We start from the raw sequence: 27,405 nt of genomic DNA on the forward strand, positions 1-27,405 counted from the left end.
ACCTTCTCCCAGACTAATGCACACAAAACCCTTAGTAATTAATGTTGCTTGTAAATTATAATTCTCATATATTACTGAATATAATAGTGATAGTTATGACAAACATCTAGCAAAATTAAAATGGAAGGAGACAAGCTGCTCAACCCTGTTCAGAAACTGTGACTCTTAGATTACTCTAAATGGAATGCCCAACCTGACCATGTCATTGGGTATGGCATTTGGAGACAATCATTGAAGGCAAGTGGTTAGGATGCCGCCATGTCAGCTGCTTTCCTCACTGGCCCTTCCCTGTAAAGTATTACCAATGGGTGCAGGTGCTTCTGAATGGGAGCCACACCTCCCCCCTATTCACAAGTGCTACTGGCCCCTGCCCAAGAAAAGACAACCATGGCTCACTGGTAGGAACAGATATTTGGCTGGGTTGGGAGAAATTTGGCAAAGAGGTGGCAAGGAGCAAATGCCATGTTATGCTTGAGAGCCCACCAAAAGTACTGTCTGGAGATGAACACTCCAGCTATGATACAGCACAAGTGGAGAGTTACAGCAACCAGCACTGAGATGGCAGTCCACAGAGAGTTAAGACCACACCAGGTCTCAATGGAGCCACTCTTGGATCTTGACCTCAGATCAACCATGATTGTGCTTCTCTATTTGTAATAATATAAACTTGCCAGTCCCTATGACTTGATTGTCCATACCTTATATCCTGCAGGTTTGCCAGGTGGAGGTAACCAGTTGAAGCGGATCTTCCTAGAGCTTAATGCTTGTGCATTTGGATTGAGGGGTGCTCCAAGTGTGCCTCTGGGGGACTGCTGAAGTTGACCTAAGCCTACTGCTGCTGGTATACCATCTACAGCTTCTGCAAGATGATGAAGTACAAGAGACCAAATCATATCTATAGGTCAATAATCACTTCAAAACAGAGAGGCATACAAGTTGAGCTCCAAAAGTACTCCTTCAAAGCTATGGGTTTAAAAGTACTCCAGGTATATCACTCCCAAATCATGTTATCCTGGATGTCTCAAGCCCACCCATATTTTAAAACTCCTATATACCTGTGGCTATCCGTGAAAGCTCAAGCTAAAACAAATCAGTCTCAAAGGTGCTGCTTGATTCTTTCACTCTCCACCGTGCTTTCCATTTTATGTTGAAACAGACTTAACATGGCTATCTCTTTTTTAAAAAAACCTGATAAGAACACTGGACAAAAAAGGATAATAATAATAATAATAATAATAATAATAATAATAATAATTTGTTTTATTTATATACCGCTATTCCAAAGATCATAGCGGTGAACAGCAAGTAAGATAATTAGCAAGTAAGCTAATTTGCCCCCAACAGTCTGGGTACTCATTTTAGCGACCTCGGAAGGATGCAAGCCTGAGTCGAGCTTGGGCCCTTTTGCTGGTCTTGAACTCGCAACCTTGTGGTTTTGAGTAAATGGCTGCAGTACAGGTATTTAACCACTGCGCCACCAGGATAGCTAACACCAGGTAGCACAATCAGACTCCTTAACTAATATAGGTCAAAGAAACTTGTAACGGTATACAGTTATTCTTACTTGTTTGTGTAGTGTTTAGTGTTTAATGGAAGTTTAGTTTTCACAGAAACAGCACCGTTTATGTAAGAAAGTTGTGTCTTCATAGGACAGGACTCTTAAATTTGCACCCCCAGACCTTTTTGGACCATAACACCCAGAAATTCTGACTCCTGGCTATGTTGAGTGGCAATTCAATAAGAAGTATATCTGAAAGTCAATGAGTGCTGTGGCAGCGTAAGGATCAGCAAATTTATTATGACATCAGTTTTAATGGACTAGAATCCACTTCATCAGATGCAAGCAGTGTTGCCTTTCAGCACGTATCTATTTGTGGATTCCCTTTATTGTTTCTATACACTGCTCTGCAAATTGGAATAATAAAAAAAATTATTGGTACATGCACAGGACAGCATACTCAGCTGAAGACCTCAGTAAGACAAGAAAGGTAGTACTTGAACCAAACTTTCCTCTTCTCTCTGTTCCCTACACTAGACCAAGTAGATCAAGTACTAGATTCTAGAGGGGGGTCAACTGCTGTTCACTGAATGTATCAGCTTTCTTGTCCTAACATGGACTACAAATTTGATATTGTCCAGAGACTTTCAAACTTTTGGACATTACAGCACAGTAGGCAAATACAGAGGGATCAAAATGATGCTTGCCATCAGAAATGGATGATGCTCACCTGGATCAGCAATGGTCACCATGGTCTGTGGATATTTGCCAACCTTTGCACCAAACCTGGGGTTGAACAGATCTACTGCAAACTGCTTCAGCTGCCGATTGTGAAGAAGAGCATCTATCTCTGTCAGCTCCAGCAATTTCACCTGCACTTCCTTTCGCTTCTCCCCAGGTAGGAAGACCAAGTCACCCTCTGCAAAATCATAATCCTTAGGAAGAAAGAGAACGGGAAGCTGAACAGTGTATTGGTGCAATACAAATATTTTCAACATCTTCTCCAACTATTTTTTTTTATTTTATGGAAACATTTATATCCCACCTTATGGAAGGATACAATGTTAAACATTGCCAACATTAAAAACTGAAGACTATCTGTTGAGGCCAGTCATGATTATCTTCAGCTGATGATTTTGTTTAATACTATAAGCTCAAGATTATGCATTCTGTGTTAGCTACTTGGTGAAATAACTTCCATACTCATATATCTGAACTAATGACAGTTATATATTTGAACTAATGACAGACCAAGTAGAAATAAAGAGCCAGTGGAAACAATACACTGAAGAACTATATAAAAGAGATGACAGGGTGATAGATTCATTCAAGGAAGATGAAGTGGAATTTGCACTCAGATCACTTGGGAGAAATAAATCACCAGAATCAGATGGCATACCAATAAAGCCATATAAGCTACAGCCAACTGAAATCTATCAACAAATATAGAAAATAAAAGAATGGACCACAGATTGGAAATGCTCAATATACATTCCAGTCCCCAAGAAAGTAACCTTGAGTCCCAATATTGGAGGGGAAGGTAGGATATAAATTAATAAAATAATAATAGTTATAACAACAACTTTCATAGTCCTTACTTTGCCTTCCTGGGCAGTGAGATCTCGTGTCCTGTAGGTTATCTGGGACTTCCCATTGTCCAATATCTCACGAACAACAGGGATCTTAGCCAGCTTGTCAAAGCGGCTATACGAATATTCTGGCTGCAGGAAGCTGATGATGCTGTTGGCTAAAGGGAGACATAGGTTGTCATCATCATCATCATCATCACCCCTACTCCCACCACTGTTGTCCACTGTACAAACACAGTGTTACATAAACTAGCATACAATAAAATAAACTAGCATAAAATGTTGATCTCTTGTGACCATTTGAATTGTAACAGGATGAAACCCACATTTCAAAGGTAGCCAATGCTGAAACATGTATCACATTAGGAGCACTGGGATTGTAGAGAGTGTACAGATGGTACAGAAAGTAACAGACATTTCTAAGTAGTTTATGCTATGCCAGCAAACCAACTCTAATATGAGGATATGATAGAATGATGTGGTACATAGGATGAGAGTAAAAGAAGCTTCACCTCAAGTAGTTCACATGGCAAGTCCATGGCTCAAATGAGAGCAAAATTTCACTAAAACAGAAATTATTAAGGTATAGGTATGCCATGAGATCATGAGGTTAGATGAAAAATTGTCCAGAATTGTTGTTTGTTTTTTAAGTTAGGAGGGCTGGGGGCTTTGGCTTACACATTTACCTTGCTCTTTTATTATGGTGATGTTCACCAGTCTGCGCCCAATCTCTGCAGTTCCCACAGGTATATCGGTAGCCTCCACCTGCAGCTGCTTTTCATCATCATCCTCTTCCCTGATGAAGAGGGGAACCCGGACATCCACAAGCTCCACACCTTCCTGAAACTCTACTAGGCCATTAGCATCTGGATGGAAGCATAGCAAAGAAAGCAAGAAGGTAAGATAGAAAGTAACTTTAGAGAGTGGAACAACTCTTTATAAAACTCCCAGCTTTCACTCAAAGCAGTAGTAAACCTGTTTCTGGCTGAATCTACATGACGGGTGTATCACTCCTCTACTGTGTAATTTCCTGCCAGTTTGACCCCTTTACTGCCACTTGTTTTAATCCAAACTGAAATCAGTTTGGAAAGTCACATGGGACTCCCATTGCGTAGTCACATTGGTACAAGGGAGTATTTTCTACTGTGTGCACATGTTCCCCATACTGGATTATGTTCACACAACTACAGCAGTTGGAAGGACTGTGGATTTTTTTGTTCCCTAAATGCATGAGCATACTAACATAATCAAATACCCTTTCTCTATTTCTGTTTTTCTGACCGCTCACTTGCCCTCCCATTAGATCAGTGGCTATCAGGGCAGTTAGCTCAGCCCTCATGTGTGTTGCCTCTGCCCACTCTAATTTGCTGCTTCATCTTTAAAATTTGATTCCCAGGACAGTAGTTGTAGGACTGATGGCATATGGTGCAATCGTATATAGATCTACTCAAATGTAAGTCCTACTAAATTCAATAGTACATGTCTATGGGAAGGCAAAGGCAAAACTGTCTCTCCCTGACAGGTTAGAGGAAGCAATATACTGAATGGGGAAATATTCCATCGTATTAGCAGCCCCCTCACCAGCTGCCTCCCATGATGAGAACCTTAGCATAATAACACGCGTAATTTACTCCCACAGTGAGAACTAAGCAAAAGGCAGGACCTACCTTGATCAGCAATTACAGTATAGTAACCAGGGGCCACTTTCAGATCATTGAAAGCCTCTTGTGTGACATGCTTCTCTGTCACTTTCACAATCTCATTCTTAGCTGAGCGAGGAGCAGGGAGTACTGTATCCACAATTGTGTGATCCTGTCTGGAGAAAAGTAGGGGAAAGGGTGTTTTCTCTGCCTACTACTGTCATATTTCTCCTGGAAGATTAGCCATGAGGCAATGCAGCCCTCAGATTGAAGAGGGTTGTCCACCCCAGAATCAGGCTATTAGCAAGGTGTGTCCGCTTCTCACATAGACATACATTTTATTTTCAACCATTGGTTTGTAAAGTGGTGCTAGTCCACAAGCTTTTTCTTGCTTTCTGCAGCAAGAAAACCAACTTAAGGCTGCCTCACACCATTGCAAAAAGTAGCACGTGCAGCCTACCATTGTAACTATGAAGGGACATAGTAAAACAACTGCTGAAGAGACAGCATGGCTCTATGTAAAACCACTGTTGGCCAACTGTAGCTCCTGGCTGCATACTGCCACATGTTATATATCTTCCCTTCAAACATTACAGCATTCATTGAGGGAAACTTGGCAGAAATATTGCAGACACAGGAGGGAATCTTTTGCTTTCATAGAAAGAATTGACTGTATATAGCACTCAGTACCTTTTTAGAAATGCTATCATGTCACCAAGATGCAGTCAGCAGTAAGAAGCTGGTGGTTTTCCCTGTAGGGAACATTACACTGGAGGAAGCAGAAGAGGCAGTAGTACTGTTGTAAAAAGGATGTCATATTGTTTGAATGGAAGATGAAATCCCACACAGAATAAACATGAAATGGAAAGTATCCCTATTTATTCACCTGACCGCAAGACCAGAAAGTAATGTTTTTGCTTACCTTTTCCCAGCATTTGGCTGTAACCTGGAAAGAAAAAATTACATGCAAAATATTAATCACATTCTGAGGAGTAACAAGGAACTTAGCTAGTTTAAGTACGTCTCAGTGGTGGAGGCTGCAGAAATGGTGTTCCTCCAGACATTGCTGGACTCAAATACTAATCAGCTCCCTTCTCAGCATAACCGATGGTGAGGGACATTGGGACTTGATGTCCAATAACATTGGAAGGAACACCTAATTCCCCAGACCCTGATATAAGGATGTATAAGGATGAGAACTCTAATCCTGCTACTCAATGCATTTTTCCTTGTAGCTGACTTTCTTTGGCAAGTGCAAGAAGACGTCATTCTTTTAACACAAGGGTGCTCTTAAGACTCAGTCACACCTTATCCCTGATCCATTTACTCAAGTTTATCCATTGTCCTTGCTTTAAAAAAACATCTTCACAACTTGTTTGCATGCCCGCTAGTAACCCCTCACCTCCACATACTCAAAGTCACTCACCTGAATTTTGTCTGCTGGAATTTGTGGGCACCTGGGATAGTTCTATAAACTTCATTCAGCTGTGGGAAGCAAGAATATATAATCAATTCAGACTGCCCAACATGTATCCAGTGATATGTAAAGAACATCTTCCCACCCCCTACTCCCATGTAGTATTCACGTAGCATTCCATGCTAAGGGCAGCCTTCAAGCCCCGGTTATTTTCAGCAGACCTATGCAAAAATTTTACCTTTACTCAGATTTGAGAAAAGGAAGGTTGCTCTCAGTGTGCTTCCCACACCTAGCCCTAAAGCAAACTTTACAGACAGACAACATTATCCCCAGCTCCTTACATTCTCTTCCACCTCCTTCTGCAATTGCTCACATTCACGGCTATGTGGTTTTGCAAGGTTTGGTGTGAAGAGCCGGGCCAATCTGAGGGACAGGCCATATGGAACTGGAAGCAAGAGAACAAATTCATTAGGCTGCTCCATGGATTGTCAGCAAGAAGCAAAAACATAGCAAATCCATTGCTAGAAATATGCCCACATGGTGGCTGTTTAAATTTCACTTATGTTAAGTAGCTTAGTTACTTGCAAACTTCCAAGTGATTTATTTCATTGTGTAATTGTTCTGAACATGTGAACATCTTCAGTTATGCCCCTTGATTACAATTGATTACAGCCATTATAATTAAGCTGATTATACTGACTATATATATATATATATATATATTCATAATGTAGATATATAATAAGAGGCAGTGTTACAGTATAGCAATAGACATTTCTCTGGAATGGCTGTATCAACTGGCAAGGCATATGGGAAGGGGGAACCTTTTCTGAATTATCTGCTTTGTCAAAATCTCCTTCCACAGGGGAAAAAAATAGCCATAAGAAAGAAGACTTGAAGACTATCAGTAAGTTCTTTTGTTGGAAGTAAGTTATGTTAGGCATGAGGAAGGATGCTAAAAAGCAGATCCCCACAGACATTCTTTAGGAGGGATATCAAGATTGCTCAACTATTTTTCCTTATCCTTGATGAGAAGGTGGATCTTGACACATGTCATCAAGAAAATAATCAGACGTCATGATGTTTTTTTTCCCATGTGTTTTGAACATATACTTTTCATTTTAAAAAATTGCTCACAAATGTGAAAAATACTTTTAAAATGTACAGAAACTCTCCTAACCTTGCCCAGTAGGGAGAATATTTTTGAAATGATAAATTCTTGCATTAGAGAAGGGAATCAGAAATAAGATTAACATCAGTATTCTGTGGTAGTAGTAATACAAGAAAATGTACCATGGGAGCACCTGCACATTAGAAGTGAATCTAGAATCAGATTCTGAAGAAGCTGAAACTAGAATCAGATTCTGAAATGGGGTACCATTTCCTTACACCACTGTTGGCTTTGGAAACAAGCAACACTTCCCTCATCTTGTAATGCTGCCACTCACCCAGGTCCCCAGGATTGGGAGGTAAAGAAGAGAAGTCTTGCTTGTGCACATTATTCTTTATTTTCCAGTGGACTGTGTCTCTGCCTTTCAAGTTACCGCTGCGCACCATAGGAGTATCCAAGTGATCTGAAGTCATGAGACTCTGCCTGAGCAGATAGTGATCCTCCTTGAAACCAACTGTACGACCTGCAGAAAAGGAAGTAAAGCTAGAATATATTCTACAATGGCCTGGTTCTAGCTCTAAATCTTTCATGTACCATAGACAAGAGTAAATGGAATAGAATGAGAAGATTTTGCTTCCCATCTGGCATAGTTTCCTAGTATTTTCCCAGGTGGGAGGTATTTATAGTTTGATAGGGCAGGAATCTACAAGACATAAGATGAGATGTGGAGGAGAAGGGGGCTTGTAGACGTCTCATCTACAGGGTTGTCATCAGCCAAAGTTGACTCGAGGGCAGTTAACAACAACAACGAAAAGGACTTCCATGGTTGCTCAACTTCTCTGCCATGTTAGAGCACTGAAATCAGGATTCCAGCAGGAATAGCTCCGGTTCCACATTTCTGAGATAGGCATAAATTTTGCCCTAGGCCTGGCCCTTATTATTTAGAGAGAAGGTGACCCAGTGTAATGCATGTACTTTGACAGCAGGAGATCCTCAGTCTTCATGATCTCTCAGGGTCCTAGGATTCTACCTCCAAAGAATAAAGAGCCCCAGGAAGCAAGATTACAAACAACCTTGTTTGTCTCCAAAGCATGGGTAGCTGTTGCTTTATAGGACTCAGGTTGAGAGCAGCTTATATTTAGTACATTCTATTTAGAGCAGTGTGTGTGCGTGCATGTGGTAGCTCCTTATATTTCTTATAATCCCAGCTGCAAATCATAATGCTTCTGAAATATTAGAACCACCAATCATGGAGACCACATATAATTTCAAAAGACAGTACCTCGTGCACAACAGGGTAGCAGAGCCAGACAAGCCTAAATGGAAAGAAGAAAAAGAAAAATTATAAATGAAAGACCTTTTAACATAAAGATGCAAAAATGGACCAACATCTTCTCTTGCAACAACTCATGTGGGTAGCACAATACACAGTCCAAGAAGAAGAGATGGTCCATACAGATGCTGGCTACTACCACTAAACTGCTTCAACAAAAGAAAAAAAGGCATGATTTGCATGGCACAGGTGCTGCACTGTTAAAGAAACCCAGAATGTGGGTCAATATGCCATTGACTATGGTAGTGCCTTTACTACACAGACCAGGCCTTTCTTACAATACCTTCCCCACACCTTAATTCAGAGACGGAGAACCTTTGGGACCCATATGTTGTGGTTTATAACTTTCATCAGTCTCAGAGAACCAAAGTTTTCCTACACCTGCCTTAGCTCTTAATTGCTGCTTAGCATGACCGCTGACACATTTTGGCAGTCTCACCTCCCACTTCACCAGAGTTGCCAGCCAACAGTGACAGCCAGGTACTGCTGTGCCAGGTAAGCTGGGAAGTTGCAGGTGGTTTCTCAGTTGTTTATTTGGGTGTTTTTGGCTAATGGTCTTTTCTCATTCTATTCCACTGTAAACCTCAGGTTTAGAAGGCCTGCATGAACCAGTATCTGGGTGTATACTGGACATGGCAATACTGATCCCATTCACACCACAGTTTCTACATCCATCACCAGTGAAAAGCAAATTGGTGGGGGGGGGATCTTCAGGTGGTGGAAATAATGTTTACATGAGTTTCCTCTTATTCAAGCCGCTTAATCAATGTTTGCTGATGTTTATGCTCTAATGCTTACCTCCCACTAAATCCAACCCATCCCTCCAACTAACATTCCAACATTACATTTTGTTACCTAGCCATTACCTTGCAACAAGCACAGAACTTCCAACACAGCAACAACATAAGTCCCAGGAGAAGCATCAGCAAAATGAGCAAGGGGATAAGCCAAAGAAAGCTTCCTGGTGGGCACTCTGTAACAACAAATGTAAAACCTTGCTGGTGAAGTGGAAACATAGAAATTAGAAACCAAATAAGATATAAGCAAAAAAGGGAGGACAAATGGGAGACAAGAGTGAAGTATCAATGAACTCTCTAAGGTGCAGAATCTGAATTACAGATATTGGGATGGGGTATACAACATGCAGCCCACAGGTCTTCTGTGAGGCACTTATGAGGCACTGCTGCTGACCGGGTTGCTTCTCTCAGTGATACCTAAAGCAGCCAGGGTAGAGAAATTGTGTCCTTGATCAGGGCAGCTGGGGAAAGAAAGCTTGAGTAGGACTGTTTGGGGAAAAGTGTGGGACTATTTAAACTAAGCCTTCCTCCCTAGTGTTCTTGCCAGAATTGCTAGGATAGCAATAGCAATAGAATTTGCATGTATATACTGCTTCAGAGTGAACTTAAGCACTCTCTAAGTGGTTTACAACTTGTAAGCCAGTTGCCCCCAACAAGCTGGATGCTCATTTTACCAACCTATAAAAGGATCGAAGGCTGAGTCAACCTGGAGTCCCCTGGGATCCAACTCAAAACATTGTGATGAAGTGAGTAAACCAGGGGTCAGGCTTGGTTTATTCTTGGATGGGGACCCCCACAAAAAAAATACTGGGTGCTGTAAGCTATATTTCAGATGAAGACAATGACAAACTACTTCTTGGTATTGCCTCCCTTAGGCTGTTTTCCATACTGCACAATTAATGCAGTTTGACACCATTTTAACTGTCATGGGTCCATGCTATGTCATCCTGGGATTTGTAGTTTGTTGCCGCATCAGAGCTCTCTGACAGAGGCTGAATATACCATGAAACTACAAATCCCAGAATTCCAAAGTATTGAGCCATGGCAGTTAAAGTGGTGTCAGACTGCATTGATTCTGTAGTGTAGATGCAGTCTTAGAAAACCCTATGAAATTCAACACCATGAATTGTCAACAGACAATTTGAAGACACATACACATATACATCTGCTCCTCTACCAAATGTCTGTGTGCGGGAATGTGCAGATTCCAGAGGAGCCCAAATAAGACCCTCGGGAATGAAGTGGTTGCACACCCCTGCACAAGCACAACAGAGTTTCTGGTTATCACCAAAGTCCAGTTCACAGACTACACATTGTCTGGAAACTAAGTGATCAATCAAGCTGTGATTACTAAGGTATACCTCAGAGGATCCCTGACTGCAAATAATTTGGGATAAAGAGAAAAGAGCTAGTTATAAAGAATGATATGCTAAATTCTCTCATTCCATTCAGTCAACTCTCCTCTTCGCTAGAAAATCACTGCTTACCTTTCTTCCTTTGTACAAAAACAGTGCCATTGTTTTCTGGGCTGGCATCCTCTATTTTGGCATAGCGGTAAATGCAGTCATCCTCTTCATCTTGGAAGGAACAAACTGTATTTATATCCTTCTCTGTAGATGCAAAGAAATTTGATATAGAGTTACCAATGTATTCTGGAAATGTCAAGGACCAAAGCTATTTTTCCTACTCAAAAGGAGCACTGTTCTGAAGTACTCCATGAAGGCCATTTCAAGCCTAGGGTTTCCTTAACTAGAATTGTCAAGAGATCATAATGAGTCAGCATAAAGCAACAGTGTCCAGAACCCTGAAGACAGCACCATACTTTAGAAACATACTACAGTGGCACTCTGTCCCCAACAAAGTGTGACATATGAAGCCTGTTCACACTTAGCAGTAAGCTGCATTAACTGAGGACTGGAACTCTTCCCCCACTCCTTATCCCTTAAAAGAGCCTTTCCCTGTTAGCCTATATGGAAGCGAAATACCATCTTCAGTGAAGAGAGAGTTTATTAAAATATTTGGGAGTGACTGTCACCAACTACATGATTAAGAGAGAGAAAGAGAAGAAGAGTTATGTGGGAGTGACGTAAAGTCTGAGAATACTTGTCTGTAGATGAGGAAACAACAAACCAAATATAAGGAAGTGTGATACCAGGAAAACCTAACTACAGATAACTGAAGTGTTGGACACTGGGGGATGGGGAGATTTTGCCACTGTGTTGTTTTTAAAAAAACCTATTTAATTTGTGGTGTCTTTGGTTCACACCTGAACATCCTTAGAAAAAGGAAAGATCATAAGCCACGGTACCTTGTTGCAATTCGTCCACTAGTCGGATCCTAAAAGGGCAGTCTGAACATTTATTTCCCTTCTTCTCACCAGTCCCCCAAGCTTGGCACTGAACACAGGTTCGAAAATCTTCTCTGCATACCCGTGAAAAGCCCTATTCACAAGAGAGAGGACATCAGTCTATAAAGCATCCAAGACAAGCAGATGAAGAATGCTTGGCTTATTAATGAGCACCTGAGAGTAGTACATACAATTACCACATCTTATGGGAAAGAGAAAGGAAAAGGAGAGGAGATGCAGATTATCACACAGACAGAAAAGACAGTAACGTATCAAACATATGTGATACATAGGGCTAGTTACTCTGCCTATGAGCTACAGAGCAGGTTCTTGTTAACAAAGCCCTTTGAGTGACAAATTACCAAGAATTCTTTCATTGTAGGATGTGGCTATGTTCATGCCTCACAACAAGCCATGGTACGACTTATGGAAATCTGGCTTGTTGTGATGTGTTACAGAGCCACAAACCACAATCTGAATTAATCGTTTGTGCTTGGCATGTTAAATCATAGCTTGTGATGCCAGAAATGGCAAACATGTGTCCCTGTTTTGTTTCCCAAGATGTCTATCCTGACACAGGAAATGACAAAAGGAATGTGAGAGAAGCAAACTACAAATGTGCAAGAAAAGCCATGGGTTTGTGAGGATCATCTGTCATAGAATGCATGGCTTAAGGAACAAATGATGATTAAACACAACTGATAGCTTACTGTGACATGGAAATGTGTTTTATGTATTCTTTAGCTGTTCTAAGGCTTTCTTGAAAATCTACTTTATCTCTTAGTAGATAAGAGTATTGTGGATTGCAGGAAGAGTCAATACAGAAAGGGGAAGTTTGAAAGCTAATAATGTATGCATGTGCAACTGCATTTATAATTACCTTGGTCTGTGTATAAATGCTTCTAGTGGAATGTATGGACCAGAGGCATAGCAAAGAGACAGTAAAGTTGTAGAGAGCGTAAATATGAGAACACACATAATAATCAGTAGGACATTATGCATGAATTGTCTTAAGTTCTTGTAACAAGAAATAATACATTAAGAACACTGATCACTAAACAGTGGGTCATAAACAGTCACTGAATTAGCCTGATAGCTTACCAAGTCACTGATTTCGCAGGTGGGACCAGTGAAGGGAGTGGGGTTATTACAGATGCACCTGCCACATTCACATCTCCCACGTCCATTGCAGATCATCTGCAAGAAATAGGGTTAAGTGTTGAATTTTCATCTTGTGATATCATTTTCATGTGTTGCAAAATAATGAGCATGTACCTGAATTTAGTTGTGGATTTGTTTCCATGGCCAAGAGGGTAGGTAAAAAGGAGAGGGAAAACTCCTACCTAATCACGGATACTTTCCTTCTACTTAAAAAAACCCAAAACACCCACACTCTAGGAATAACAGACTATCTGAACAGTGATACTGTGACTGACTTGGATAGGTGGATTCAAAGAGACAATTCATAACAGCTACATCACAGGGGAGCAGAAGGTCAAATGCTGCCACATAGTCCATTCTCTGCTTCTAAGCTTGTGAAGATGTTGTCCAATCACTATTTCTAAGCATATGAAGATGCTTTAAGTCAGACCGTTGTCTACTCAGATGAGCAACAGCTCTCTGAGGTTTCCCACATTGGCTGACTGAGAGCATTCATAATGGAGTATGGCTGGTGTTAAATTTTGAAATGCATAGTACAGCCAATCACCAAGTAGTGTCCTGGCTGGGTGTAAAACTCTGCTATTTCATTTACTTTGGACTTCCACTTCAACCATCAGGGAGGCTTTACATAGTAGGGCATGGTCCTACTGCCAATTAGTGGCAAATGGGGAAGCAGAAGGTGCCCAGCCAATGTCCAACTGCAGCTGTCGAGCCAGAAGAAAAGAACGGCTATTGCATTTCCTGACCTCCAGTGAGTACAGTACTGGTGGTCAGGGAGTACAATGGTTGGTCCTTTCTAGTGGCTATACAATTGCCTTCCTTCTGCAATATCCCAAAAAGTGCATACACTGGTGGGTTATGCCAGCATATGTCACCAGCAGGATTCCAGTCTATAGGTTCTGCTATATTTGCTCTGAAGCGACCTAGAATCTCGGCTGAACAGCTCTCCATGTGAGCCTTTTGAATATGAAGGATATGGTTTGTATTCTTACTTGTAACGCTAAATCTCAGAGGAAGGAGAAATTACTCACCCCATTGCTAGTAATGCAAGTTTCATTGCTTGTGGGACATTCACAGCCAGGTCCTTCCCAACCACTTTCACATGCGCACTGACCCATGTAGCAGCGTCCTCGGTCTGCAGAGAGTAAACAATGACAGCTGGCAGCCAGACTCACACATCCTGAGCATTAGGATGCAGGTATGGGAAGGTAACTTTGATCTTCCATCAGCAGCCTCTTAAAAGAGCGTGAACAATTGCAGCCCTCTAGATGCTGTTAGATGCATTTGCCATCAGTTGCAGCTACATAGCCAGTGGTGAGGGATTATCGGAGCTGCAGTTCAATGTAAGTTGAAAAGCATTATGAGCTCCATCTAGTCTAGTATCTCCAGACTATTTATACTTGTGAAGCAACACTTCAGAAGCACTAGAGAGAATGTCACCCACAAGACAGATAGAAACCACCCCTCCGAGAACAGACACAGTCTCTTCCCGTCAAGATCTCACTTACCATTACAGAGGAATCCAGATGTGCGGGGACATTGTAAGTTGTCAAATTCACAAAACTGTCCCTCAAAGCGCTGGGTCATATCTTCAGAATAGCACTGGCACTCCCCACACAAACATTCCCCACGGCCTGAACAAGGCTCTATATCTCCAGGTCTTATACAAGCTGCATTGTCAGTAGAGGAAGAGGTAGAGCAGTTACAGACTTCTCCACGCCTGTTATGGAGAGAAGAGTGCCAAACTAAGAAATGTACAGCTATATTAATTTATTTATGAGATTTATAGCCCACTTTTCTCCCAAAGTTTTATACAACATGGGGGGTGAGGGTGGGGGTGGGGGTGGGGAAATCAACATTTATGTTTTCCCCCTTCTCACAGTCTCTTCCAAAGGGAAAAGAAAACCAGTACTCAACCTCTTCTTGCCAGGAAGTGAGTGGTGGCAAGGACTGAAAGGCAAGCAGTTATATTATATCTTTCAAAACAGAATTTCCTCAGAGATATATACCTTAATCAGACATGTTTACCTTCCAATGACAAATCATGAACTGAAACATGACAACTCCAAGATACACAGATGATGTAATAACATATTATAACAAAGGAGACTATCCCACGGGGTTATAAAACGGGAGAAAAACAATCATTATAGTGTGATTGCATACAGATTTTAACATGACATGCAGTTGTTCTATTAACAACCTTGAATTCTCCTGTAATATCTTATTAATGGGGAAACTCCCTGAATGGTTTGCCAATAGTGCTTGATTTGTGCTATCGCTGAGACGCAGTAGCTAATAATGATGCATTTGTGCTATCAGGCAGCAGTATTGGGCACCTTCTCCCAGTCTGCTCTTCATAGAGGCAATCTGTTCTCAGCACTAGGATTATTTTCTGAGTAAATTTCTCTCTTATTTTGAGGTATACAGCATTATTTTATTTGAACTGGATACACATCATGTTGTTGAATAAATAAAAAAATTGTTTTGCTTCAGACAAAACCATATTTTTTAGACATGCGCAGTAGCATGGTAATGATGCATGCGCGAAACATCCAATCACAATATACTAATGATATCGTAATACAATTGGCTTTTGTATGCAGAACATGACTGTGTTTTTGTAGCACTTTTATTTTGTTTTTATAGTACAACTGCGCTACTGTGTGGAACTAAAGATTGTTATAGTGCTATGCTTCCATTATCTTCCAAAAGCGCAATTGTTGTGGAATTGGCCTTAGTGTGATAATCTCCAAAGATACATCTCTTGTCTTGCAGGAGGAACTCCTCTAAGAAGGTTCTAAATGTGTTGTCTAGTTTAACACTGAGAGACAGTGTATTCTGTACAAGACCTCTATGTATGAATTTAAGTATTTCATCTCAAACTAGAGTTGGAATGTTGGTATGGTGTTATGATAGGTGACTGAGATGAAGAGCAAAGCACTACTCCCTTTGACAGTTGAATGAGAGGAGTTCAGCTAGTAAAGCTTTTCTGAACCAATAGAAAAATATTGGTTTAAGAAATGCAATATAAAAGAAGAAATGTTATAAGAAGATGCACCACTAAAAATCTCAGAAATGTAAGAGACATAAAGAATTTTGGATAAGACAAGATACCTAGTTAAGAATTTAAAGAGATGGAAAAAATGGATTGATAATAACTTAAAGTCAGAGACGTAAAGTATCAAGGTTAATATAATTTAGCAGATATTCCATAAATTATCGGATTCTTTAGACGTTGAAGAACTGGGCAAGGAATTGATTGCAATAAGAGGGAATTAAATTAGCAAGAGAAATATGTACCACCTTGTTTTGATAATAACACACGAAATTAGCTGATGTTTGTAAGTTTCAAGGCTAAGTTATGGAAATGCTATACTGATGTACAAATGGAAACAAATCTCAATAAAGAATATATTTAAAAAGAAAGAAAGAAGAAAAAAAGAAAAGGGGCAAGTGCAGGCCTCCCCTGAAGGTGTGGTCTGTACTGCACCTAGCTTAGTGGACAGGATAGGCTGTCCAGGAAACACAGGATTCTCTCAGATCCTGTTTTAAGTTATGGATTGCTGTTGTTGTGGTTGCTGTTGTTATTTTTCTTTTCATACTGGTAATGCATATAATCTATAAAAGTATATTTAGACATGTTAAAGATAATATCAACTGATGCTGGCATATAATAGAAGCTTGGTAGTTTAGCTGATGGGAGTTGTAGTGTTTGTTCTGGGGAAAAATAACTGCTTGGCTAGAGACTGCACAGATATGTGTGGGAGGACACTAGTACTGAATCCCATCATGGGAAAAAGAAAAGGAAAAGACCTAAAGTGAAAGTATATGTGAGGGATGAGTAAACCAGAAGGGGTGCAAGAGTGTTTTGGTTTATGAACAAATCAAGGTAAAGCCTGTGAATTTACTGCCGGTGGGCATTGCTTACATTTGGAAATTATGCTAGTTTTGTTTGCAGAAGTCATACTGTTAACTTCCTTAGTTACTGGAATAAAGTTTTGCTTTGGAAAAAATAAATAAAGCTTTTCTCATCATGGAGATGATGCTATATTTCCTACACAGTCAGTCCTCCGTTTTTGTGGACCCTCCCCCCCCCCCAGTGAAAAGAGAGACTCGCCAATATTCAAGCCCCATAGGCTTGAAGGGGGTGCATGCCCACAAGTGTGTGGGGGGCAAGCACTGCAGGGGTGGTGGTTACTCCATTAAAAACAACAGAAGTCGCCCTTCTGTGAATATTCAAGATTGCGGACTTCAAGTCCGTGAGAAAGGAGCGGTGACTGTAACTGATAAGTTGTCATGGGAGCCTTGCAAGAGAAAAACTGGTAGTTTTAGTGCAAAATCAATATATGCTCTAGTCACTAGTCACAGTGACCTGTTACCTGGAACCAGGATGTGCTTTACAGCTCAGAGAAACTCCTACAATGGGGCACACTCTCGAGTATTTTTGTCCAGGATTCAGAAGTGTTTTATATGCTTGTGGTAAGGATTAAATCTGCCCTTCACCGATTTTTCTTTGGATCCACCATATAACCTTAGCCCCTAGGACTGATAGAAATGCAGTTCGCCCTCCCCATAAATGGGGGATATGTTCCGGACCCCCTCACGTATGGGGAAAAGAGTGTATGCTCAAGCCCCATAGAAAATAATGGGGTGCATACTCGCAGTGGCACATGGGGCACACGGGGCAAATATGCACCCCATTATTTCTGCTGTAGCTTGCCTTCTACATAAGCTCAAAGACATGGAAGGCAAGCCAGTCTATAAGGAGGGCCGTGTGTAGTCCCTACACCTTTATGAATTGGAATTCAATTTCCTGGACTCGAAAAGCCTCCTCATTCCTGATGTAGCACATTATTATGATTATTTTCATTCTTGTAAGATAGTTCTGTCAGCCAAGCAATCTCTTCATTGGGCAAGAAGGGGCCTGTTTTGGTTTTGGGGGAAATATTCCACCCATTCGTCATTGTTGTGCTATGCAGGAAAGGTATAGTCATCTTGAGAATCTGTTGCACCCAGAAGCAAGAGGCAATTTTTGAAAGGTAAGGGAGCAGCATCTGTACTTTTTACTGGAGGAAAGCAGGAATACTGGAGGGATGTGCATGAGATACTTACCAGCCTGGATTACAAACACACTGTCCACAGACGAAGTTCCCATTGAAACTGCACCTAGCAGAATTAACTTCCTGTTGCTGTAAATAATGAGAGAAGAAATGCAGCTGAACTTCATTCCAGGGGTTTGAAAATTAATTTAACATCCTTTAGGAACAGCTTCTAGGTTTGCTTCTATACACAAACCTATAGCAACTATAGCAATATATGGCAAGTATATTTCTATACCACTTATCAGTGAACTAGGATTCCCTAAGTGGTTTACAATGTATAAACCAACAAGCTGGGTACTCATTTTACCAGCCTATGAAAGGATGGAAGGCTGAGTGGACCTTGGAGCCCTCCAGGATCAAACTTACAATGTTGTGGCTACAGGACTGGCATTTAACCACTGTGCCACTAGGGCTCCTTCAAAAAGTCTTTCAAATGTCCTTTGCCCTGAATTATATACTATTATCATTTCTTGGGAGTACCTTTTCACATGGGCAGGCATCACAAATGACTGCGGCATCAATATCCATTTTGTGACTGAAGGAGGAGGGCTTAACATGAATAACTCCTTTCCGGTCTTTCTCTGGAAGATCGCAGACATGCTGTCCACCCACTTGCTCATGGGCTTTCACACGAACATTAAATGTTCCCTGGATGGAAAAGAGACATTTGTTCATTTGCTGAGTTTATCAGGGGGAGTGGGGAGATTAATTTAATCAGCATCCTGGGAAGTGAAAGAATAGGTACCAGCCTATATGGCAAATGGTGCCCTGGACATGCATGGTGTGAAGAGCTACCAGGGAGGGAGGGACCATCTTTTGATGGCCCCTGGGGAAAAGAGACCAGAAGCCTTTGTGGCTGATGCAAAGTGCTAGGATGCTGTGTATGGGAGAGTGGGGCCAAAGGCTATATAAGGCCGGATCACCCCTCCACATGTCTCCTTCCAATCTTTCCTCTGTAGCCCACCCACCCAGTCTTAATGCAGTGTGAGTGTTGCTTTTTTGCTTTGGGGACAGGTAGGAATTTTCTTCCCTTCACCAGAGGTTTTTCACTCTAGGGTTGTAGGACCCATGGGTGGGGAAAGATTCTGCCCTTGAGGCATACCTGGGGATTTTCTCTCACTTGTAAAGTGACTTGTAAAGGGTCTTGGGTATGAGCCCCCTGGGCTTGCCTTTCAGTAGATGACCGGGGGTAGCAACTCAGTTATTCAAATGCCCTCAGGATCAGGGGTTTCACCCAAGGGCAGGCTGAGGAGGGAGTTTTAGGGAGACACCTGACCTTCTCTGAACCCACATCAGATTGTTCCCTCGTTCTTGTCTTTTCCAGGATTGATATACAATAAAGAGATAAAGTGACCCTTATTGCAATAAAGTGACTCTTATTTAACCCAACTCTCTGTGTCTGGTGTCGTCATTCCATGGTGGGTCAGCAATGAGAAAACAGACCTTGCTGGCTTGTTTCCAATCAGTTTTTTCTCATCCAGAAAGGATGTGACCAGAACTTATAAGAAATACAAGTTCCACAAAATGCATTGTACTGGCTGCTTCCCTTTCCCATTCCCCCAGGCAAAGTGGAATGGTGACCTAATAATGCTACACAACTCAGAGATGATCTAGGAGAGAGATGGGACACAGCTGTTCTTATCCTAAATTAAAAGCTATGATTATTGTTATGATGGCTACTACAGTCCCAGAGCTGTGTTGAATGCTACCATTTCTGCAGAGTGTAACTGGCTAGCAGTCTCTTTCTACCAATAACAGACCATGAATGCAAAGCCAGAATTAGTAGTAGATACTTCCTTATACAACCAGGCTCCAGCTGTGTTCTCTTCTGATTTGAGCACAAAAAGAGTGAGAAAAGAAAATCATCCTTGTTTTTGCCTCCTCCTAATTCTCTGTTCTTATCAGGTCATACAGCAAATTTGCTGCCACTCTTCCAAAGTCTGCATGGCTGTTCAGAAAGCAAAGTACCCAGGAGCACATCATTTGTACAAGATTTGTACAAGGGTTTCTTTTTAGGCCACAAAGTACCCCAGGAATGCAAAGAGCAGGACTTACCACTTCACCACGAACAATCTGGAATGAACCAGACTCTGTCTTTTTATACTTCATGGATGTTATTTCTGTTTTCATAGCCTTAGGGGTGTCATAAGCCCGGATATCCAGTTTGGAACGAATATGCTGGGAAGTAGAGGAAAAGAAAACATATAGAACAAGAACAACTGTAAGACAGGGATTTTAACTTTCCAAATTAAGTGATCTGACTAAAACATTCAACCATACCCATAGAGATATGGTTTCTTTTGTACTGTACTGTCACTAACTTCAACTGCAAACAGCCTGATGATTCTATTACAAAGCTCTCGGAATTCTTTGGTACATGGATAAACAACACAGAGCCTGTGCACTGCACATGCCCTGTGACCTATGTTTTATTCAGTGGAGTGTCCACACTGCACAATAATAGTATTCTGATATCACTTTAAGTGCCATGGCTTTATCCTATGGAATTCTGGGATTTGTACTTTGGGAACATATATAGACTCTCTTGCATTCCAGCATTAATGGAGGTAGAATTCTAAATACCTCACAAAACTACAAGTCCCAAGATTTCATAAGATGAAATCATGACACTTAAAGTCATATCAAAGTGCCACAGTGGTTCAATGTGGATACACCCCAAGTTACTGCCAACAAACTGTTCTACCAAAAAATGGTGGCAATGCTGCCACAGAAAAAGTGGTCACCAGTCTTCCCTTTTTAGGAGGCCCTCTGTCCAGGATACTGGCAGTGCTCTATGGTACAGTAGTGTACTTTGGCATCCTCCTGACTCACAGACAGTTTGATGACATGTTGGACATTTTGATGAAAATGCTAGAGGCAAAATCAATAGCCTCGACAGACCAGCATCAAAGGCTGGCGCTGGGTGGAGTTGGGGTGTGGCATCCATATGACATATGCCCCGTGCCAGCATGATGCTGCACCCCCCACCACATGGCAGACAGCATCATGGTGCTTCTCTGGCACTGCATCCAGATGGAATCCCAGAAGTTGCTTCTTACCTCAAAAGCCACCCGAATCAGTTCCACAATATTGGAGGAATCTTCTTGCAGCCTTCCAATGTCAGATATTGGGAAATACGTGTGCAGTTTCTGTATTTTTTTTAAAAAAGTTACATTATAACATGAAGGTTGCAATTCTGTACAGATTTACCTAGGTGTAAATCTCACTAAATTCTATCAGACTTCTGTGCAGACATGCACAGCCCTAAACAAGGTAGAAAGTAATAGAGTCAATGCTCCTGTTATACACAAGAACTGAATATGGAAGGCACTTTGAAAAAAGTTGAACTAGACCCAGAAAAGTTAATTATGGATTTTTCCCATTGAGTCCAATAGGATTTAGTTATGGTTACCCTTCATATTATTGTGGGAATGTGCATTTTAAAGTAAATGACAGAACCTTCTCTTATTCTGTTCTAACCTTTTTCAAAAAGGCCATTTTATTATTTTTGATGGGTAGGTTCTCTCCAGCTCATCATGATGAACAGGTGGAAGTTGTATTGCCTTCGACAATAGAAGAGCCTTTTACAATAATACCATGGCAAAAGAGGCCAGAATGTTAATAGTTAGCAGTGCTGATGTCATGTTACCAAGAAGCCATAGCTTCTCAGGCTTACTGGGAGCAGCTATTTACATAAAATGAAATGTTGCCTTCATACAATTAGTATCTTACCTAGTTTAGTTTTCACATAGCTATAATATGAGGATTCAGGGTCATCATATGAAACTGAGTGGAAAGATTCAGGACAGATAATTCATGCTCCTGCTCATCAGCCTCCTGGGGCATCTGGTTGGATACTGTAGAAAATGGGATGCTAAAAGCAGAATGCTAGACTAGCTGGACCTTAGGAAGGTACCAACACAGTTCTGCTTAGGTTCTTAACAATATCAAGATATCAGTCATGGATCTCCTGGTGTTACATGACCTTTTCTCTAACTGCAGATGAAAATCCATTTTGTGAAGGAACAGTTATCCCTGAGGTAACATTGATTAGGCTTATCAAACTAACCACTGGGTGTCCCCACTGTTCTACAAAAGTGGACATGGAAAACAGCTGCTCTGAGGGAACAGATACAGATACATATGAATTTATGGCAACCCCATAAATTTAACAGGTTGTTCATAGACAAGGAATACTCAGATGTTTTGACAGTTTCTTCCTCTGAAATATAGCCTGCAGCACCTGGGGTTCATTACCAGTATCCCATCCAGCTACTATTCAGGGCTGACCCTGCTTAACTTTCAAGATCAGACCGGACCTGGTGCCTTCAGTTATATCTGGATGCAAAGAATCTGAATACCACCTTTATGCATTGAGTCACATCATTCAATATTCCTAAATGATTAGGCCATACATCAATCATGGTATATCACAAAGATAGAGGACCAAAATGAACTACACAATACCAGTATGCATTTTTTTCCATTTTTTAAAAAGGAGGGTAGCCGTGTTATTCATAGCAAAACCAACACTGTATCCTTACATTTTTTGGCATAAACTTTTTATAGACAAAAGGTTATGCCAAATAAAACTTTTTAGTCTTTAGGATGTCACAGGACTCTTTATTACACATTTTGTGAAACATTGCAAGACACCTTAGGCATGCAACATAGGGTATGTGGTACAGGAGATGGTGAAAAACCCCTCTCTGCGTGTGTCCATGTGCGCGTGCATGTGTGCGCGCACACCTTCAAGATGCCTGTTTTATAGCAAATGCATAAATTTCATAGGGTTTTCTTAGGCAAGGAGTATCACCACCTAAATGTTGTGATCACCACATTAAATCACCACAAGACACAGAAAAACTAAGAAAAGAATGAGCATCCTCTGACAACTTTTAGCACTAGCCATTCCCACACAACAATACTAGGCAATATCTCTCCTTCATAAGGGAGAGTATATCCCTATTTAATTTACAGAGAAACAGAACCAAGCTTCTCTTGAAAGAGCTAAGTCTAATCCCTTTTCAGGTAATTATATAAAGCAGTGCTTCTCAAGCTATCTGTTCTAGAGACTAGCAATTATTTTTTTCTAATGTGCCAGCACCATATTCAAGCCCATTATTTACAATTGTTTTTTCCTTTCCTAGAAACTCACCAGAGACTGGTAACCAATGGCTCAAGGACTAGTACTGGTTAAGGGACCACCACTTTGAGGAGTAGTCATTTACATTTTAATTGTTTTTAAAATTTTATGGAAAAGTATTAAAACAATTTTATCTGTCAGCTGCCTTGAGTCATTTTCTGGGAGAAAGGTGGCATAGAAATGAAATGGAATGAAATGAAAGAAGTAAATAATGAAGGTCTGCATCAGTCATCCACTGGAATGCTTTACCTCATAGTAATCATAAGAATGGTTGGTGACAGCAAATATGGGGATGATGTTGCTCTGTCCCAGCAGTCGAACAAGGGTAGGCACAGAAGGGTAATCCTGCTTGGTGTCAAAGGTGTAAGTGCCTTCTCTGTTCAGGTGACACCTTTCATCATTCCTCCTCAGAATTCCAGCAAGGACATTGGCACCATCAGCTTCATAATGAAAGGCAGACTCAGTGGAGAACACCAGCAGATGAGTGCTGTCATTGCGCCAGCCAATATTCTCCTGTGGGCACAGGAAAAGACAAAGGTGTAAAGGGGTTTCATTTGCTCAGAATGATGAGGTGAGCTGGCAAGAAGCCCAGCTATAGTTCTAGTGGTCTAAGACTGTATCTGTTGTTACTGTGTACCTTCAAGTCATTTCCTACTTATGGAGACCATAATGCAACCCTACCATGGGACTTTCTTGTCAAGGTTTGTTCAGAGGAGGTCTGCCATTGCCTTCCCCTGAGCTGAGAGTATGTGACTTACCCAAAGTCACCCTGTGGGTTTCATGGCCAAGTGAGGGTTCAAACCCTAGACTCCAATCCAACACTCAAACCACTACGCCACATTGGCTCTATCTACACTGCAGAATTAATGCAGTTTTGCACTGCTTTAACCAGCATGGGTCAATACTATGGAATTTTGGGATTTATAGTTGTGTGAAATATTTAGCCTTCTCTGTCAGAGAGGTTTGGTGCTACAACAAACTACAAAGACCAGGATGCCATAGGATAGAGCCATGATAGTTAAAGCTATGTCAAACTGCATTAATTCTACAGTGTGGCAACAGCCTGCCCATGGCTTTAGAGGAAGTCTGTCCATTGATGTCCACTGATACGCCACCCCAGCAGTTCCTGTGGTAGAAGTCTCAGCAAAACTTGTAACTGTGGGATATCACTTCCAAGTGCAGTTCAGCCCAAGATTAGTTGAGAGGAATGGGGATTTAATCTTTTGTTTTTGTGCTAATGTTGACCATGTCTGGGCACTCCTCTGTTATCTTCTCAGTTCCTATCTCTTACCTGTTGACAAGGAACAGCTCCTTAAATTTACTACCATTGTAAGGAACTAGTTGTTGTTGTTGTTTTTAACAATTATTATTATTATTATTAGCTCTATTTATAAAGCACCGTAAATCTACACAGCGCTGTACAAAACCAAGTAAACTCAAGAATATATAAAAAACCTGCCAATGGCGCACAATCTAAAAGTTGAAACAACAAATTAAAAACATCATAAGAAACAAGTTGAAACAGCAAATATCCAACATTGGGTCAACTTTTAAATAATGTTTACCAAATTTCAGGTGTTTTTCAAACTGGAGCATCCTAAACTGGGGCTTTTTCACACTGCAAAATTACAGTGCTAGGATTCCACTTCTAATTGCTATGGCAATAATCTATAGAATCTTGAGAATGGAAATTTAGGGGGGAACATTTAGCTTCTCAGCCAAAGAATTCCTCTAACGCAAGAGCATGCAACTGGGAAAGGGCAGGGGTCTGCATTAACTCTCCAGGAGACTTTGGAGGGCTGCACCACTTCGCCACACTCAGTTCCACACACAAAATATATTTTGTGCCCTCAAATGGCCTCTAGAGAATGGGGGAGCATGTTTTGGAGTCCACCTGAGCCATTTAAGTAGGGTTGCCATAAGTCTGGACTTCCAAACCGGGACAAATGTAGGACAAATGTAGGACACATTTTTTTAAAATGGCGAACACACAAAAAATTGATGATTTTTAAAAAATGTTAATATAAATGCATGTTTCTACACTTTAAAATGCACTTTAAAAATACACTTTAAAATGCACTTTAAAAATACTTTAAAGATACACTTTAAAAATGCACTTTAAAAATACATACGGTATTGGGAATGGGTACCCACCTCTTCCTCCTTCTCCTCCTCATTGGTGCCAAAAAAGGCACCAGAAAATGGCCCTTTCCTTTCCCCTCCGGCCGGCCCACGACCAAACAGAGGAGGAGCTCCTCCTCTGGAGTCTGGCTGGCCAATGGGGGCAGACTGGGGCTGGAACAGCCCTGCCCCCTGCCAGCACTGACAGGCTCCGGCCTGCAGAAGGGGCGGGATGTTCAGCCCCAGCCTAAGGAGGAGGAACACCTCCTCATTAGCCCTGCGCACAGCCCTGCAAGGGCGCGCGCAGGGCCAGCGGAAGTGCCCGCAGGCCAGCAAAGGCCACGGCGCTGGTGGTGGCCACAGTGGCGGCCGCACAAGCAGCTCTGCATGAGCGGCCCTGCGCAAGAGCGCGCGAGAGGCCCTGTGCGAGAGCGCGCGAGAGGCCCTACGCGAGGGCCGCAGGAGCGGCCACGTGCAGCGCAACTTGGCTGCAGCAAGCATGGCTGTTATAGCCTCCCGCAGCGGCAGCTGTCCCGGGGCAAACCTGGGTCAGTTAGCAAAGCGGGACGGGATGACCCCGCCTGGTTCAAAAGCAGGATTGTCCTGCCCCCAGGCGGGATATGGCAACCCTACATTTAAGGGCCTTATTACATGTGAAAATAACTTTCTGCTTGCATTTCCATATAACGTTGTATCACTTCTCTTTTCTTTCCAAGGGGGATAATTGTAAAAGTGTGCCTTTTGTTGTGCTGGAAAAATCCATTTGACAAAAGGCACACTTTTATGATCATTTTCCTTAGGAAGGAGAACGGAAGTGCTATGATGTCATTCAGAGACAGATGGAGAAAGCCACTACTCCCCTCTTCTGTTTCAGCTTTGTTTTCTCATCTGATAAGGCCTTTAGACCCCAGAGAAGTCTTTTTTTAACAACAGAAATCACTTCTTGCTCACTTCCTATTTTGAAAAAGGCCTCTCCTGGGCTTAAATTGCAAGTTCCCCCCACATGGAAATGCCCCCCACACACCTCTAGAGAACATTTTGGGCTTTCTGAGGAAAAAAACCACAATCATTTGAAAAATCTTGCAAAATGTTTTTTCTATCTTCTTTGGGGGGACACAGGGGTGGAACATGGTTGGAAATGCCCTCCACACCTCCTAAAGGGCATTGTTCTTACTCCTGGGACCCACAAAAATGTCACTAGGGACCACTTGAAGCCTACAGGCTTCACTTTGCCCATCCTTGCTCTAGTAGTGTGTCAACCAAACTGCAAATCCCAGGATTCTACAGAAGGCAGCTGTGGCAGTTCAAGTGGAATGATAGTGCTACTATTATGCAGTATGAATGGGCCCTTGGACTGTGCTCAAAAAATTATAAGGTGATTCTAGAGCTGCTAATATATTGGTAGGTTCTTAGCAAAATACAACCTGTTCTGTTGCTCATTAAAACAGTGTTGGCCTTTCCCACACACACACACATTGGTCTCACAACTCAATGAACCGTGCACTATCACGAAATCATTACATCTAACCACCTTGAGTCCCTATATTGGGAGAAAGGTGGAATTTAAGAAAATCATCATCATCATCAATGCCCTCTACTCACCTTGCAAATAGCTGTTTGCAATATGGCATCAAATCCACCTTCTGGGGGGTCTAGGTTGCCTGAGATGCGCTCCTTCATTAACTCATCACTGAATTTATCAATATTATGAGTCAGGCGGATGACATTCTTAAAGGAGAAGGGAGGATCAGCATCAGGCCAGGGCTCACGCAGTCTGAGGACAAAATAATTGTAAAAGCTTTAGTATTAAACAACCCCCCATCAACACACTGGTATCAGAAATGCTGGAGATGTATTAACCAAAGCCAGTGTGGTATAGCAGTTTGAGCTAAAACCCTGAAGACCAGGATTCAAATCCCTGATCAGCCATGGAAACCAACTGGGTGAACTCAGGCCAGTCACACTGGACTTTATCACATGGGAGGAATTTCTCTTAATTTCGAATGAAAAGAAAGTGGGGCCAGAACGCATTCACGTAAAGTCGCTAGTTCAGCAAATTTACGTGAATGCGAATTGCGTTCGAACTGGCTTCCTATTGCCCAAAAATAGCATGCCATTGCCCAAATTTGCATGTGGTAGT

The 27,405-nt window shown here is 41.6% G+C and overlaps 1 protein-coding gene across 1 annotated transcript in view; it reads right to left on the reverse strand.

Moving 5' to 3' along the window:
* The window catches only part of ITGB4 (integrin subunit beta 4), an 85,118-nt gene that overhangs the window by 22,185 nt on the left and 35,528 nt on the right, over positions 1–27,405 (reverse strand). The window contains exons 7-28 of the mRNA XM_089536069.1: positions 26,868–27,039; positions 23,394–23,657; positions 21,058–21,147; positions 20,054–20,176; positions 18,479–18,646; positions 18,009–18,085; positions 14,402–14,613; positions 13,925–14,028; positions 12,834–12,929; positions 11,694–11,826; positions 10,873–10,995; positions 9,455–9,561; positions 8,538–8,571; positions 7,593–7,778; positions 6,486–6,589; positions 6,154–6,212; positions 5,650–5,673; positions 4,755–4,903; positions 3,774–3,953; positions 3,097–3,245; positions 2,229–2,433; positions 699–859 (exon numbers count right to left, since the gene is read on the reverse strand). Coding sequence (XP_089392195.1) covers positions 699–859; positions 2,229–2,433; positions 3,097–3,245; positions 3,774–3,953; positions 4,755–4,903; positions 5,650–5,673; positions 6,154–6,212; positions 6,486–6,589; positions 7,593–7,778; positions 8,538–8,571; positions 9,455–9,561; positions 10,873–10,995; positions 11,694–11,826; positions 12,834–12,929; positions 13,925–14,028; positions 14,402–14,613; positions 18,009–18,085; positions 18,479–18,646; positions 20,054–20,176; positions 21,058–21,147; positions 23,394–23,657; positions 26,868–27,039 — 2,920 coding nt within the window. The remainder of the gene's footprint in view (positions 1–698; positions 860–2,228; positions 2,434–3,096; positions 3,246–3,773; positions 3,954–4,754; positions 4,904–5,649; positions 5,674–6,153; positions 6,213–6,485; positions 6,590–7,592; positions 7,779–8,537; positions 8,572–9,454; positions 9,562–10,872; positions 10,996–11,693; positions 11,827–12,833; positions 12,930–13,924; positions 14,029–14,401; positions 14,614–18,008; positions 18,086–18,478; positions 18,647–20,053; positions 20,177–21,057; positions 21,148–23,393; positions 23,658–26,867; positions 27,040–27,405) is intronic.

The sequence above is a fragment of the Sceloporus occidentalis genome, unplaced genomic scaffold (assembly GCF_023333645.1).
Source record: "Sceloporus occidentalis isolate IW3139 unplaced genomic scaffold, rSceOcc1.0.p SCAF_1, whole genome shotgun sequence".
Classification (NCBI taxonomy): domain Eukaryota; kingdom Metazoa; phylum Chordata; class Lepidosauria; order Squamata; family Phrynosomatidae; genus Sceloporus; species Sceloporus occidentalis.